General features: G+C 36.4%; 2 protein-coding genes and 1 non-coding gene across 3 annotated transcripts; 1 reads left to right on the top strand and 2 right to left on the bottom strand.

Moving 5' to 3' along the window:
- Positions 1 to 231: 231 nt before the first annotated feature.
- LOC104785837 (callose synthase 10) lies at positions 232 to 15638 on the bottom strand. Its single transcript, XM_010511125.3, has 50 exons — positions 15060 to 15638; positions 14873 to 14970; positions 14496 to 14662; positions 14060 to 14171; positions 13698 to 13808; positions 13466 to 13591; positions 13296 to 13385; positions 13066 to 13163; positions 12874 to 12991; positions 12356 to 12484; positions 11759 to 11835; positions 11597 to 11675; positions 11067 to 11159; positions 10886 to 10988; positions 10656 to 10779; positions 10381 to 10567; positions 10249 to 10301; positions 9798 to 9858; positions 9562 to 9643; positions 9244 to 9293; positions 9010 to 9096; positions 8819 to 8904; positions 8652 to 8679; positions 8106 to 8203; positions 7936 to 8017; positions 7676 to 7836; positions 7440 to 7560; positions 6666 to 6763; positions 6482 to 6572; positions 6230 to 6390; positions 6034 to 6143; positions 5814 to 5948; positions 5602 to 5670; positions 5347 to 5512; positions 4883 to 4991; positions 4602 to 4721; positions 4191 to 4306; positions 4017 to 4100; positions 3719 to 3831; positions 3452 to 3504; positions 3184 to 3360; positions 3060 to 3107; positions 2445 to 2603; positions 2181 to 2294; positions 1994 to 2082; positions 1679 to 1837; positions 1455 to 1557; positions 1247 to 1366; positions 992 to 1042; positions 232 to 896 (listed from the first exon to the last, which is right to left on the bottom strand). The coding sequence occupies exons 1-50, from the start codon at positions 15268 to 15270 to the stop codon at positions 477 to 479; spliced, it is 5697 nt and encodes a 1898-aa protein (XP_010509427.2). The 5' UTR covers positions 15271 to 15638; the 3' UTR covers positions 232 to 476.
- Positions 15407 to 15634, top strand: LOC109132818 (uncharacterized; the record flags this gene model as incomplete). The annotated part of the gene is given in 1 exon segment (XM_019245219.2): positions 15407 to 15634. A coding segment is annotated over 1 exon segment (228 nt), but the record flags the coding sequence as incomplete, so codon positions are not given.
- Positions 15639 to 15841: 203 nt separating the features above from the next.
- On the bottom strand, positions 15842 to 15925 carry TRNAY-GUA (transfer RNA tyrosine (anticodon GUA)). The gene is given in 2 exon segments: positions 15842 to 15877; positions 15889 to 15925. It is a non-coding gene; the product is annotated as a tRNA-Tyr (tRNA).
- Between the last annotated feature and the right edge of the window lie 918 nt (positions 15926 to 16843).

Genomic DNA, 16843 nt, shown 5'->3' with positions numbered 1-16843 from the left:
ATATTTCCTTGTGATAATATTTCAATTGTGATGACGGATTACATACATAATCCGCATGCTACGTCTAAGCCAAGTAACATAATCTCATTGGCACAAATTAAAGTAGAGCTATGACCATTACACACCCCCACTGAACACTTTATATAATTTTCAATTAGATTAGTTACAGAAACGTAAGTGTCCCTCAATCCAGATATCAAAAAGATTTTCAGGTAATAAACAAATCTTCAATTTACCAAAATCAAGTTATCAGATTATATAGTCAACCTATGACAATAAACAGTAAATACAATACCACAAGATTACGCTTAGAGAGAGCAAAAAGAAAAGAAAAAAAGATTACAAACAAATAGAATCCTGAGTCAAATGAGCTTTCAATGACGTTCTACAAACTCTACAAAGCTCATTTACATTCCAACAAGCAGAGATATCTAAATACTTCTTCTATTTCCACACTAACTTCTCCCTCTCTTTCATCAGGTTTCAACATTAGCTCTGTTTCCGGCGAGGATAATGGAGATTTCAAGGCCGCGACTGAAGGCTTGGTTGAAGAGGAGACGAGACTGGAACGTGGAGATGAAAGGGAACCAGGAAAGAAGAGCGATCGGAGAAAATATGAGCATACCCATTGCAGCATCATAAATACGCCCAAACTCACGTACTGTTTCCCACAAGCCCAGGATCCGAAGCACCCGTTTCCATGTGATGGCTAGAGACAGTAGAGCCCAACCAGTTGGGATAAAACCAAGGACACATGCGAACATGTCCGGAATTGATAGATCTGTTAATGCAATGGCTACTACGATGAGGGCAATGAATGCGAGCGAAGCCAATCCCTGCAGAAAACGCAGTGCCAGCAGAATGTTGCTCGATTTCCTGGGGCTATACCAGAAAAGCTGAAGTAACAAGGAGACAAGATTCAAAGTTAGTGGGATGAATTACAAGAAAATAATCAAATCTGGAGAAGAAACTAATGAATCTTAGTACACACCTTAAACAAGAACACAATAACAACCAATGCAATCCACGAGAAGCCATAGAGCTGCATACACACAAAAAGAGGATTCAGTCAGGCACTCATGCAATAATAGCATAAGCAATGCTTTGGAGCGTCATAGCTCTTACAAAGCAAATGCAAAATCTAAACGCTGCAGCTTTTTCTATAATCAAGCAAATGTAAAACAACTTTCAAATATCCCGTTAAACAGAACTAAACGATAAACACAAGATAAAAAGCTAGCATTACCGCAAGTGAAGTATTTTTCTGAGTGAGATTGAGCTTGTACACAACGCCATATTGAAACATGAAAAATCTCAAGCTCAAAATCGTCTCCAATATCCTTCCTCTTAGTGTTTGGATATGCGCCTAAAATGAAACAAAAATTAACAAACAAAACAAAACTAAGAAGTATGGTAGAAGATAAAACATCAAAAACAAACAAAAATCGACAAACCTGTTCTTCCTCCCACCACGACTCCCAACTGAGCTCTCCCTTTACTCCCACTCCACCTTTGTACATCAGCCAACTGACCCAGTCTTCAAAATCTTCGACAGTCCTATATCAAACATGAAGTATTAAAGGTCATTATCCAAGGCAATTTAAGATATAGTGCCATCAGCGGCACCACAGAAAATCAATTGAATATGGAAATGAAATGAAACAGGCACAGTACTAACTTTTGCCATTCAAATCCAGAAGGATTAAAGATATAGGGTGCAAACAGCCAGGAGATTACAAGGAACCAACTGCTGATAGTTAGCAAAACGAACGAAGAGGCACCCCCGTCCGTGTACCCATAAGCAATGTAACATATCAACAGTAGAGCTACTTCAAAACTGCGCAAGAAAGGGACTCTCATAAGTCAGCAAGAAGAAGGTCACTAAGCATCCACATGATAAATCTTATTTGACTTTCGAAGCTCTTATTCCAATTGTGTGAATCAAGACCATGCCAGAGATAATAATAAGTAACTTATTAAATTCTGGGCTTACGCTTTAACAAAATGACTTCTAGAATATAGTCTGTAATTATCGGCGAACTTGATGTGCTGAACCACAAAGCCTCTGCCAGTTGCTCGATACTGTTGATTAAAAAACACGCATTTGAAAAAGGCTAAACAGAAAAAAAAGATAGAAAGGAGCAATAATGTCCATTGCCTTTGTATACAAGGAAGTATACCTTTGCACCACCGTGAAGGATAGTACGCCCAAAGTAATGAGTTCTTGTCCCGAGGGAAAATGTGAAAAAGACAGAACACAACTGGAATTGCATAGTTATAAAGCTGAATATAGCCTGTGATATAAGAAAGGAAACGTTAGTAGAAGAGCTTTCTCAAAGCTATTTGTGGAGAAAGAAATATGTATCAAAGAAGTTAAAAAGCAAAATGAACAGTATGGATAACAATTTGGTCCAAAAGGAGACAGAGAGAATAGATCAACCAACCTTCAGCAACCCAAGTTCAAGTATGAAACCCATAACCATAGGGACGGCAGTAAAGATTCCAATCTGGACCAGAAACTGTGCATTTAGGGCAGCATCCAACGCAGTGTTACCTGACAGTTTGGCTACTCTTGAGATTGCACGATCAGCACCAGAAAAGGCCTGACAAAACACCAAAAAGTAATTGATATCAAAGGAGGAAAGGGAAATAACTTAAGAAATAAAAGACACAGATAAAAAAGAAAAAAGTGCATAATTTAACAAAATTGCAAGACTAAGGTGACAATGTTTTTTCCCAACATTGTTATCCATGTCAAAAGGTCAAGCAACCAAAGTTTGATGCCCAATTGTATGTGAAACCTTTGATGTTCAAAAAGAAGGGCCAAATACTACGGCACCCATATTGCTCTAGGATGAAAGAATTATAGTGAACAGCAAATAATTTTAACTCTAAAATAGCAAGTGGTTGTAATCCTAAAAAACTGCAATAAGCAACACTAATTTACACGTTTTGGAGGGCAATTACTACCCATCACTTTTCTTTTTGGGCATAACTACGCATCATTTTATAACTAAGAAAACTCATAAAATGAAAAAATAGAAGGCTCCATAACATACCAGATAAACTCTTCCATACAAAAAGACGTACACAGTAAGGACGGTCATCTGCATCAACGAATTTTTTTACTACAAGTGATAATGGGGGAAACAAACTTACAAAACACAAGAGAATGAAAAGTACCATTGTGCAGACATAGAAACCAACTGTTGTGAAGTAGAACGACATCATTCTAAAAAAGTCAAAGAGCTGCCCAATTCTGTAGACATCCCTGCTAAGAACCTGTTCTCCATTTCCACCTGCTACTTTCCCTTCAAATAGGGCAATCTGGTTGAGTCCTACATCTCTTCCTTTACCAACCTACATCAATGAATACGTATGGATCATGTATTCAGATCGATATGGGATACAAGCTAAGTGAAGAGACAATTAATGCAAGCAATTTACTGACCTGAATATACTCATGGTGGGTGATATTCCCCTGCCTGAGTGTCGAGTTAAATCCTGCAAATATTGTCATTGTTTATAGGTAAAGAGCTCAGCCTTTTAAGAACATACCATGTCCAAAGATGTTACAGAGTTAAACTCTATTCAAAATGAGAACATTGAGACTATTACACCACTATGTAAACAGCATTCAAGAAGTTTTTTAAAACATAAAAGTATTGCAGCAAAAACTTATCAAGTGTATCCGAAAAGACCCATCTACTAAACATACCAGCATATATATCCTCGCTGATGTTAATAACACGGGATGCTTTGCTGATTCCACCACGAGTTATGTGAAATATTCTATCGAACACATCTGGATGCCCATAGTGCATTCGAACTCTGTAAGATTAATTTTGATCAAATTAAAACTGAGCCGTCACTAGAAAGTTGTAGATTAAATAAAATGAATCCAACAAACCGGAGAGCGAGTGCTAAACCCATTTAACAAGCGCCACAACAAAAAAAAATAAAAAACGAAACGTAGTCCTATTGTGCAAGGTAAAGTCTGAAGCACGAATACTCACTTAAGTGGATATGCTAGTACCCGCTGACCCAAAGTCACAAAACTGGTTTCTTGATTGGACATAAACCACGCCAGTGATGAAACACTGCAATATCAATTTGTCATTCATGTGAAAGGTGATTAAAAATAAACATATGATAACACAAAATAATATTTCAAGGAGACGACTGCGAACCTTCCCGTGAAAACATGCTCTCTAACCCCCAAAATCGTAGGACGTCGAATTCCATGTTTTCCATGAAACTCCTCGAGTAGGTTTCTCATCTTAATTGCCTCCTCTAGGTAATTGTCCTGAAGAATAAGAGGAATATAGTGTATCAAGAAAAAAAATTGGTGAGATGCCACAATCAGGAAGGCGCCAACATACTGCTGCTACATAATATATTACTATGTTTCCTGGTTACAAATCCTAGTTAAATGAGAGGAGGAAAAGTGACACTGGGCAACCTGATGACGGCCAAAGCAAACCTTAGGAATTTAAGACAATCATTATCGACCAAGCATGACAGGTTTAGCTTTACAGCAGAACGACTCTCAATGGCAATATGGTAATGTGCCAAATCATGACAAAGAAGTGATGATAAACCTGATTCATATCTATGGTCTGGATAGCTTCTCCTCGCGTAAAAACGATTGCATGATTTTGATTCTCAGGCTTTCCTTCCCCAAGTTTAGGATCTCCAGGAAGTTTAATTGAATAAATTTCCTGTAGCAATAGTGAAACTTATTGAGTGCTATAAATCATCAATTCAGATGAAAATGAGAACTATTTAGACCAGGGGAAAATTTTCTATTTCGGCACATTCCAACATCTAAACCCAATTTGACAAATTAACCATCGCAAACGCCAACATATATATCTGGTACCTGATCTTTTCCATGAATGTCAGCTTTTACTAGCTTAGAATAAAATTCTTTTTTTCCATCAACTCCAACATCCTCGGAGTGTATGAAAGCAACTCGGAGTGCCTCATATCTAGTTGCAAGAGAAAAAATTGAAACATGGGACGTGTAAGATATTTTCAACAAAAGATGTGCCGTTAATGAGACTTTAGAGACGACACCAAATCAAATATCACGATTACTTAAAAAAAAAATTGATAGCAAATAGAAATTTTGAAATAGTTGCAGGTTTTTCATAAATAGATGTCCGTATTAATGCATAGGGTAGAAGTATCTGGCAACCGAAGAACTAACAACTAACAAAATGAGATGAACTGAAATACCGATTAGCCTATCCCTCGAAGATATTAAACTTCATGACTAGAATGATTACGTCCTCAGAATTTATAAGCAGAACTGTATAATGGGCAAAAGAAACTAATGCACACCTTTGCAATAAAAGTGATATATCAGTAGCCTCTGGTTTCTTTTGCTGTTTCTGTTGCCCATAAATTTGGCATGACACAACATACGTAAATTTCAGGTCTGCTTGAGCTCGTGCTTCAGGTGATGCTTCAAACCCACGTGGCATATTGGTCAGAGAGACATCATCCACTGTAACAAACAAACAAAAAAAAAACTGCTCTTACAGGTATGCCTTTTCTTCGAAAGGAATACTGCAAATAATTTTTGGAAATAAGTACCTCCCAAGCCCCGTCTCTCTAAGAAACTCTGAAGCATCAAAGCCCTTCGGTAATACATCATACCTCGCACTTTACATTCACAAGAACAAAATAAATTGCATACTCAAGTGTGAAACCACCAACTTTCCACATTAAAACACAAACCTAATGAATGCAAATGCAACTTTAAAAAACTATTTTGGAAGTGATAATCAATATAGATCGTTTCTAACCAGTCCTTGCTAAAGTCTGCCCTCGATAAGATACCCAAAATCGAAGCTCCAAAGCATCAGTTGAACTTTCTTGAAGATCTGCATCTCTTGTTGAATCGGATCTACCAATCCTCTCCAAGAAGTTCTCCCATTCATCTAAATCCACAAATAGATAGATCTCAGCTACTGACTATATTGAACAAGGAATGACCTCACACGCCTAGAAGTAGAAGATACATACCAGGAAATATTTTCTGAAGATAAAAAAGAATAGATATCCCATCCTCATTCTCACTTCGCAGTTCTGAGGAGCTATAGAGCACAGTTTCACTGTAGTACGGGGTGAAGACACTGTTCGACCAAACATTTTAAGGATATATGTATTAATTTGGAGGAAATACTATAAGTTAATGTCAAGTCAGTGCTACCACACATACCTGAATGGTACCATTTCAGCAACGGGCCTTGCTTGGGGCATATCCATAAATAAGGAATTTGTAAAAAACTCCAATCTTCTTCTTGCCTCAAGATTTTTTGGGACGTTGGCAGCAGTATCCTTCACAGTGAGAAGAAGGTGTAGCCGCTTGACCTGCTCAATCTGCAATTATAAACAATATTATTATTTGCATAAGACCATAAAACCAGCATTTGGAATGGAATTCCTACTTGCTTCTTCTAGAAGGGCTTACAATTTCTGGGTCCCTAGGCCACTCTATCCTAGAAAAGAGGCGCCCTTCATTACGTGCCCGTGCTAAAATATTCCATGTATCAAGCTGCTCCCTGATGCATATAAGTGAAACCATAAGATATTTTCTCCACGATGATTGCCATACAAGTAGAGATTTGAGTGAGTAAATAAATCTAGCAACATACCTCAAATCATGAGAAAGAAGTTCATGCGTCACCACCTCGTAAAAATCAAACATAGCTTTTGCAGCACCTTTTGCAAGATCTGGAGTTTCTTGTCGAATCTGGGACATGACATAGATAATGTTTAGGGAGCCAAAGCAAACAAGATGAAACAATTGAGATTATAACAATCAATAGCATAAAACTCAGAAAGTGGTAAAAGATGTCCAATTACAATCTGAGTATCAAATGTAAAGAGATTTCTAAGAAAATGAGATAATATAAATTCAGTGATAAATTGCAGTACTTATAGGCATAATAGGACTAATCGATAAAATCGATAATAAAAGGAAAACTATACTTTACGAGAAGCTAGTTAGGATGCAATAAGAACTGAAAAAAGGGAATTCAAAGCTACCAAGTAGTGTAAGAAATTTAAGTCTTTAATATTTTCGGAAAAAGGATTCCAAATTCGTATCATAAGGAAAAGTTCCCATGTTATCAACAAAAACGCTGAAAAGGTAAAAGAACACAAACATGAGAAAGAAGGAAAAGGAACGTTTAAGTATCACGCACGCCCAATTCCTAACAGGACCAAAAAGGGGCATATGTTCTTACGCCGTATTTTAGGTTTATAAAGCTGAAGTCAGAAAACGAAACAAGCACCAAGAGAAGATTCGTTATGAATTTATGAAGCAGTAATATTTCACAGAAGAGTGTTTGGCATAATAAACCAATTTGTTTAAACCCTCTACCAATAATAAAATTATTAGTCACATTAAGCTAGAGAATGCGTACCAAAAGCCCCGTTAATGCAGTGAATCTGGAAACTACCAACTGAAGCTTCTTAAGATTAAGAGTTATAGCAAGGGAACCCTCTTGCATACTGTTGCTGATCTCCAAAAAAATTCTTTCCACCCTATTTACATGAGTAAAAAAGAGGCATGTGTATAATTGTCACATGTAAAGTTAACAAAACATGATATTGGCATATTAAACAAACATTAAGAATCAATCAAATTGAAAGACTGTACCATCGTCGCCCTTCATTATCAACCATGGAATTCAATATTTTTTCAACGCTGTAATAGCACTCCTGAACGGCATATGCCATGTACTCATCATCGCATACCTGTCTCCAAAGTACGTCCTGTGTTTCTTTGCACTCCATGGCTAAATCAATGGCTACCAAAATCTGGAAAACAAAAGAAGCCAAAATAATTAAGACAAGAGAGAAAAATGTCATAGCTGAACTCTCAACATTAAAGAGAGTAAATTATTTAACAAGTTGCACCTTACTACAGAGAAGAAACAAGGGCCACTGGACTAGTCTAAGACTCCCCGTGTTACTGGGAATAGAAAGTAAATCCATCTCCCTGCAATCGAAGACCTTAAATGTATGAGTAAGATGCGTTGTACGAAATGGCAAAAAACGAAAAACACAAAAGCAAAATAGTTTTTAACCTGTTACTGATGTAATCTTCCTCTCTCAAGCTTTTTATTATCTCATTCCAAAACGGCGAAAACATTGCAGCATATGCCTTGTTCATATACTGACCATCCTGCAAAAACAATTGGATTACGTTCTAAGAATAAATCATTACCCCGAAAAGAAAAGTTCTAGGATTAATCAAACGACTGACAATATATAAAACACCCACAGCATTGAAGGAAACAATAGAAAGAGAGAAACAGTAAGAAAACAGTCGGCGCTTAGCACAACCATCAAATTCGCATTGTTTTTTTTTTTGCAAAAACCACATTATACTTAAAAAATAACAGCAAAGTTGTACACAAATCAAAGGCTTTCAGAAATTCAACTCCGTTACATGTACATTCACGGTCCGTAATTTAACAATTATATGTTTGGAAGTCAACATATAACTATGGAAGAAGATGTTAAATTAGATCACTGAGCCATTTTTGGAAGAAGATGTAACTATGGAAGGCAATGTTGCAAGAATAACTCTTAATACACAAACTGATGAGACAGAGAGTTTAAATACTGACCTGAGAAGCATGTTGGTCTAATGGTACTCTGAAATATATCATTACAACAGAGATTAGGTGGTGAAGGGATCCCAACAAAAAAAATATTTTAGTATATAATCATAAACAGAAATATTATAAATGTCCAAGAAATGTTGCAAAAATAAAAATGGATTTAAAATTATAACCTTTTCACAACAGGAGAGACAAGATTCTTGGCAAAAGCTTCTGGAAAACTCTCAAAACGCTTATGAACCATCTCAATGGAGCGTATCTAAAATAGTTAGATATCTGAACATGGTTAGTAAGGGGCCAGTAATATGAAACAGAACACAATATCATAACAGAAATAGTAGAACATATAAGTACTCAGTATTACCTCCCCTAGACGAGCTTTTGCACCCATCACACCACCAATGATTGCAGACAAGAGTGTGTACCATATATGAATATCCATAAGATATATCTAGACATATATAGCCAATGCCAAGATTAGAAACTTTTAAAGGACACAAGTTAAGGACAAGTAGTTACGAAAGAAAAGCAGACTCGAAAGCGACATCTTAGAAAGTTGATATCTAAGCTTTTGCTAACATATAAGGTAAATACTCACCGCCACAACAGGAGCCCACAAGCTGACAATGGTCAACGCATGATCGTTACCTGCCAATTTTTAGCGGAGCCACAGATGTCAGCAACATTATCAAAGGCGATCAGTAGCAAGTTCTAGTCTGTAGTATGGTTCATCAGATACAAATCTAGTATAGTTCAGTTAAAGTTGATGTAGCCAAATGAGTCAAATACACAGCTAACCTCGCCAAGTTACTGAGTTATTTGTTAAGTCGTGTGTTCACATCATATTTATTTTCAAATAGATAAAAACAGCCAGTGAAATATATTGATTAGAGTATCTAAGCATATATGCACTTACTATTTGAGACAATATCATGCCACGAATATTGGAATTTAGGAAGATCAATGATAGTGTTGGTGGGTTTAACGAGTGGTTTGATCTGTAACATGAAGAATATTTAGCCGTCAGTGCAATATTCACACACTTGTTAGTTACTTGATAACCCAGATACATTTTGATTCAGATATGAGACATTATGCAATTTAACAAATATGGACAGTAGCAATAATATACAGCTGTAGAAACATCCTTGCCTGGAGAAAGTATGCAAATGTGAACTTGGAGGCCAAGACAATCAACCAAAACGCCACATACCTGAATATTATAGGAAAAAGTTTGAATAAACCTAACTCTGGAACCAAAGTTTTCTAGCAAATTTTACTAAGATCCCAAATCAACTGCAACTTTCTAAAACAACCACTAAACCTTTCCAACAGTTTTAGCGCAAACGGAAAAAAAAAATTCAGGTGTAAGACAATTTGCCACATGCAGGATGTCTACTCTCTAAAGCAAACTTTCCCTCAACAAACTTATTGATTATAAGTCAGATAGTTCAGCAATATTTTAGGACTTTTTTCGATTAAAAATATGTGTTTCAATTAGCCAACTAATGCAAGGTCAGAGTTCAGAACTCCAGATAATAAATACAACGAACTTTTGTCTTTGTAACCATCTATATAGTTTGAAGAGGCAGGTAGGAAAAACCTGCAATAATCGCTTAAATTCTCATAGAGCCCACGTCCAACGAAGTATCGTTCCTGAAAAAGATAAGAAGTATCAACAACGTACTTCATAGTGCTACTTTTTTAATTATTTAAAGTCTTACGAAATGAATACCTGATAAATCCACTTAAAAAACTGGAAGAAAGATTGATCTGACATTTCTGACAGAGAATGGCACGCTGGAAGTTTGACTAAAAGTCCGAAGAGGACGCGAACAGCGGCATAACAACCCAATACTAGAATGTATAAGTGGAAGAAAAACTCATTTTGGTTTGGTTTATTTCTTTCTTGCAGAACCTTCCTGCGATATGTGTTTAACAAAGGTTAGCTGTTCTGCAGACGAACTTTATCAAGAAGAAATAGCTCATGTGGAAAGATTGGATACGTACACATAGACATATACCACAAATACTGATCCCGCGGCCCACCAAATAAACCGGATAACCAGCCTGGATATAGCCATTCCTCTTGCCATGCTGTAGGCGCCATACATAAGCATAACATCAAGAAGACCTGAATAAATGACAAACATGTATATTCAACAAGGTACGTACAAATCTACAATGTGACTTTTGAGTTTTCTAATAGTAAGACAACATAGTCAACCAGAGAACTTTACATTCAACGAAGTTCATAATAGCATATGTAGGCCCAGCACTGAGTAAGATCTTGAGAGTATCTATATCAAGACGCTCTTTCCTGAAGGCTATAATCGTCAAAGACTGTGGACAGGTAAAATAATTATTATTAGGAAAATTATCAAAATTAAGCAGAAAATTGTTCATATATACCACACCAACCTGGAACATAATAAACATGAAGATCCAAAGTCGGATAAAACTTCGGAAAAGGTGAAGGTACGTCCGATGCTCAACAAAGCTGCTTTTAGCCGTCTACATTGAATTCCAGGAACACGAACCAGTCAAAGATGTTGCAGAAATATATTAACAAGAAGACAGAAGTTAATGATTGGTGGAGAAAATGAATGACTCTAATGAGAAGTTTTATGCAGTGTTTTACAGCCATCTCCTCTTGAGGAGTTAAAATTGTTGAATAATCATATTGGTTGGAACTTGGACAATAATTCTCATTGGACGTAATTCCACCATATAGACGTAGGGGAAAAAAATTTACTCCCAAAACTATAAGATAAAGCACCCGCAACTGGACAAGACCCATTAAACAATTGTTTATCATGAATGAGTTCAACCAGATTAACTCATGAAATTGAAGGCAAGAGGAACTAAGTGGTCACAGATGATTAGTGGGCCAAACCAAGAAGGAATGAAACTATAATTCATGGAACTTATCCAATATGAGCAAGACTCACCCTTTTCCGCCCTTTAGGTTTGCTTAAAAAGCGTAACTCTGTTTTCATAGGCCAGCTTAACTCAAAGCAAGCAGGTGTCCTGAATATAACAAACACAGTTAATGGAGACTCCTCGAAATGAGTAATTACTTGCAAATATAATAGTACTGATAAACTACAAACCAAAAATATTCATTGAAGTCATCATAATTCCGCCATTCAGAATGTGCAGCTTTCCCACCATTGTTTCGAACAGTTTCCTACATGAGTAAATTTCAAAACCAATTTAAGGGCTCAGACGACCATATCACAAAACATTAATGACAGACACTTTAAAATCCACATTAGCTAACATGCTACAAATTTCCAGATACAGATAACAAAAAATCTGATCTTAAAAACGAAGTAGGAATGTACTTTCAAATATAGAACCAGAAACACCTAGATACTATGTCAAGAAACTGACGATCATGAAGATCGTACTCAAAACTCACTTAATGTTGTGAGACTTTCCTAAAAAAACTGCTACTAATCTAAGTAATACGGAGGTAACACAGAAAGTCATAACAAGGGATAGATACTCTAAATAACCAAAATATCTTTCCAAACGCTGTGGTTGAGTGAAAGAAGTCACTCTCAAACTATCTTTTTTGCCTAGCATTCGAAATATGTATAAACATACCAATTATCGGAGGAGAAACAGTAACATTCTGCCAAATGGAAAACTACTTTGCCAAAAATTAAGATGCACCAAAAAAATTTGTAACAGCAATGACTCACCGCTGACATTGTATCATATATAGGGCAGATAATTTTCTCAAGAAATGATACAGAACCACTCTCAGTTAAGCAACTTTCAGAACGGACAGCTTCTCCATGATCCAATTTAGCATCTAATTCCTTGGCCATCTGACCAACAAAGGTAAAGTGTGAGAAGGGATCTATTTTCACTTCGCATTGGGTGTAAAATTCAAGATCACATGGGCCTTTTTGATCATCATTCCAGAATAAGGGTCAGGCTGGTTGCTTTAGCATAAGCTAAGTGCAAAGATGCAGAGACGATCAGATGCTAGAGCAATTCTGACAAGTTTTTTCTTGTAGCGTTGTTTACAGGATGAGAAAAGATATGAACAGCAGAACAACACTAAATAAATAAAAACTGTAAAACCTACACATTTTAGATTTGTTCCTTGGCAAGGAAATACGAAACAAAAAGTAACCTAGCAAACTAATAATTAGAACAAGAGTATACTAATAGCGGAAATTGGTGCATAATCAACAACAAAATGGTATCTTACTTGGTGAAATATATAGCATATACACTCTGGAAGAAACCGGACATTAGCAGCTTCACCCCAGATTAGGAAGTACAAAGAAACAAGAAACAGCTTCCTGTCCCGGTCTATGGCTTCTAACCTGAAAATTTCAAAGTTAGTAATTCACATGAACTAAACCAGTATTTCCATTACTAGAACTAGACAAAAATTTACTTGTTGTACACAAGGCGTATCCTCAAGTATTTGCACCACTTGATGTAGTTGTCCAAAACCTTCAAGAAAACCTCATTGACTGCATTCTCATCAATTTTCTACACAAAAGATTGAAAAAAATATATCAAGATTTTAAGAGGACATCCTCTTAACAAACGAGAAAATCGTAGCTGTCGCTCAGTAAAGGAGCATGCCCCAATAGAGTATTAAGGTCCTAAGGAAGAACTCACTGGGTCATTCTGGCCAGGTACACTAAGCTGAGATTGTGCATTTGAAAGTGTGAGAACCAGATGCTCCCGTTGGTTCCTTACATTGTCTCTCTGAGTCAAAACAACACAAACAATGTAAGTGAAAGAAGAAAAAAACAATCAGGGAAGAGTTTGATCCAATACCACTGTACCTGAAACCCAAAAATGTACTCCAATAAATCAAACATATCTGCTCCGCGCTGTCCTGAAATCTCAAAATCATCGGGAAGCCTAGGGAAATGTTCAGTATATCTGATCGCCTGTACTGCACCACGCACCTAAATATAGACAATAGAGTTCTTTCTGAATAAAAAAAATTTTGAAAAGCTAAAACAACTGACTGAAAAAAATGGAAAAACAAAAAATCATTCTTGTTTAACTTACTTCAGGGAAAACCCCAATTGCATTCGTCATGGACTGCGCTTCTAGAGGGACAATGTTGTAAGGTGTAAGTTCCGCAGACAAAGTTGCGTCAGCTTTTTTAATTCGCCCAAGCTGAAAACATAAACAATAGATATCAATTACCTCATACAATATACTTTTATAACATGAAACTTAACGGAGTAATATAATGATCATAGGAAACAATTATAATCCATTCAATCAGATGCAACTTCTCAACAAAGATCTTCAATCATCAGAGTTATTATGTCTGTGTTTTGAACGCTTGGCATCCGCAAAACAGGAAGCTAAAAGAAGATTAAAATTATTTTGGATTACAAGAAGCAACAAGTACGAGAAAGCACCTCATCCCTTATAGATCTCCCAACACCATCTGGATCTGCATCTCTGCTTAGGACCTCTAACACTTCAATTAAGGCCCTTAATGTGGCAAAGACCTTCCTCATCTTCAAGATCCTATCGAAAAAGAGAAAAAACACTGTTCAATCAAAAAGGAAAAGTAAGACAACACTCCTACAAACAGAATCTCATCCGTAAAAGTGAGCAGAGGCAATCATAAACTCATAATTTATATGTATCAAGATCATTTATAAGGACGTACACACAAAACAAACAAATCTACACCCAGAAAACCACTGTCAAATGAAGAACAAGCATTAACACAACTCAGGACGCAATGTTTCAGTATTTACAGAAAACCAGTCATTTTACAGGGGTAGGTAGAATCCAAACACTGTCCAAAACGAAGAAAATAACAAGGAGTTTTTAAGATGCACATACTCCCCAACATTAGACGAGAAATTAGTTCCCGATTCCCTCCATTTTTGCTCTTCCCTTTGGATATCATCCACTCTATGCCGTCTTTTATAAAGTTTGTAAAACTCCCATAGTCGTTCAATATCACGATCGCGGTTTATAGAAGCACCATCTCTCTTGGCAAGTTTTTGCTGCAAAAGCAATCAAACCCCTTTAAACTCAGAACAAGTAAACATCACCATTTGACATAAGATAAAATCAAAACCAAGAAAGAATGACTGCACCTAAAATCTGAACATCAAATGGTAACCACAGCGCAACAATTATACTACAGACATAGCATAAGGATGCATTTGACTAAAAACCACCAATTCACATATATAACATAGTAAATAAAATACCTTAATCACGGACATCAAACCAGTTTTGAATTGAAGAACACCTCTACCATCACTGTTAGGGTCCAAGTTCTGTGCCATAGAGTACGCTTGCTCACATACTACATCAGCAGAAAACCTAGCGACATTAGGATCCTCACACTGAATCATCAAAACCTAATTAAAAAAAAAAAAGGAACGAAAAACGTACGAATTCTAGCGACATTAGGATCCTCAGACTGAATCTCATCAGCAGCTTGTAAAATAGCATCGATGTTCGTAGCTCGACCAAGTGAAGGAGGAACTGCTCCAGCAAGTCCGCTATTAACACGCTCATGAGCTTGTTGACCTGTATTCCTCTGCTGCTCTCTTCTTAAAGTAGAACGAACAAGCCTATCCCAATTACTATAAACCCTAGCCATATTTCAAAATCCCAATGAAGGATTTCAATTTTCTCCCCTGAATCGAACTTTTGAGCCCTAAACAGCTTGAAACAGCATGACAAGAGGAGATAAAAGACGGAGAAGAAGAAGAAGCTGCGAAACGCGGAAATAAGCTCGAGGTGGACGATTCGAACCCGGATGTGAAGGTGGTGTGTGTTTGGATCTATGGCGGATTTAAGAGAAAAAAACGAGTCGATTTGATTCCTTCGTAAAGTGGGTTTTCTAAAAGAGAAAAAAAAAAATCGAAAAGTTGATTTGGAAGAGAAGGGAAAAAAGGAAAAGTATTATAACGAAAATTACAATATTGACCCTCTCGTTTCGAGCCGTTCCAACTACGAAATAAAACCGTCGAGTCAAAAACACGGATTGACATTATAAAAAGCGACGTCGTATTTATTTTGCGCAACCGCGTAATGTAACTTTCTAACTTTGACTTATCGGCCCATGTTATTAAAAACTAGATTAGGGCTCAAGGCCCAAGGTCTGTTTTGTGATTCAATAAGATATGAGACCTGGGAAACAAAAAAGAAGTCAAAAACTAAAACAAGAATCCGACCTGCCGGAATCGAACCAGCGACCTAAAGATTACAGCAACTACTACAGTCTTCCGCTCTACCAACTGAGCTAAGGTCGGTATTGTTAGTTGTTTGATTTGAACTATATATATCTTGTAGAAGCTAAACCTATATTGTAAGCTAATTTAACTAAACCTACCTATACTTCTAGTATTATAACGATGATAAATCACATTGAAAATACTCAAATATTATTTTCAGCCTAAAAGACAAATGATTTAATTATTCGATCATCATCGAGTTATCTATAACTACTACTTGAAAAATACATTGTATTTATGATGGTATTTATTAAACTATTGAAATAATTAATGAATGAGATAACTAAACACACAAAAATGGAATGAGATCGAGAGAGAGAGAGAAAGAGAGGGAAAATGACAATTGCTGAAAAAGGAGACAATGTCTGTGGAAACTCAAAGACAAGGCTAGCCCACTATTATATAATCTGCAGATCTCATGATCTCATCAATGTCCAATGAAATCATTTCGACGTGGAACTTTGAAAGCCCTTAACGTTTTTTCTGTTTGTTTTATTCGATATTTATTTCATACATGTAGACTCGTAGTAAACTGTCCATAATATTTAGTGTTTTTGCAGTTGTGTTAAACTTACCATAAATAAATGATCTTCCACAAGGTTTTATACGATCGGCTCTACAACACAGTGTGTCTTTTAAGGATGACTCTTGTTGATTAACAGTAATTTCTTATGTCACAATTTAGAAACATTTGGTATCTCGAGTGCAAATTTATTGGCTTGGAAAGCTTGAACTCAAGTTTGAAGCTACAATTTTGGTGGTGTGTAAATGTATTTTATTCAAACTTTACGTCTCTCAAAACGTTGACTTAAGTATATGAAAGAAGTGAATTCTTAAGAATCCACAATTAATTCACATGGTTCCATTATAATCTGCCACTCGCATAAATGCCCATGCTATTAACTTAATGCACACCACCGATCTTCTTAAATACTA

Source organism: Camelina sativa, chromosome 5 (genome assembly GCF_030686135.1).
Source record: "Camelina sativa cultivar CO46 ecotype springtype chromosome 5, ASM3068613v1".
In the NCBI taxonomy this organism is placed as follows: Eukaryota; Viridiplantae; Streptophyta; class Magnoliopsida; order Brassicales; family Brassicaceae; genus Camelina; species Camelina sativa.
Note: the sequence above shows the minus strand (reverse complement) of the source record. Positions and strands in the feature narration are given on the sequence as shown.

Bases quoted from the DNA above. Each gene is read 5' to 3' on its own strand.
- LOC104785837 (XM_010511125.3), bottom strand. From the start codon at position 15,270: ATGGCTAGGGTTTATAGTAATTGGGATAGGCTTGTTCGTTCTACTTTA. The intron at 14,172-14,495 runs GTATGTGCATCT...CTTTTTCGATAG, and splicing joins TTCTCGTCTAATGTTGGGGA to GATCTTGAAGATGAGGAAGG. The intron at 10,568-10,655 runs GTACGTATCCAA...CACATATCGCAG, and splicing joins TTTGTGGTATATGTCTATGT to GAAGGTTCTGCAAGAAAGAA.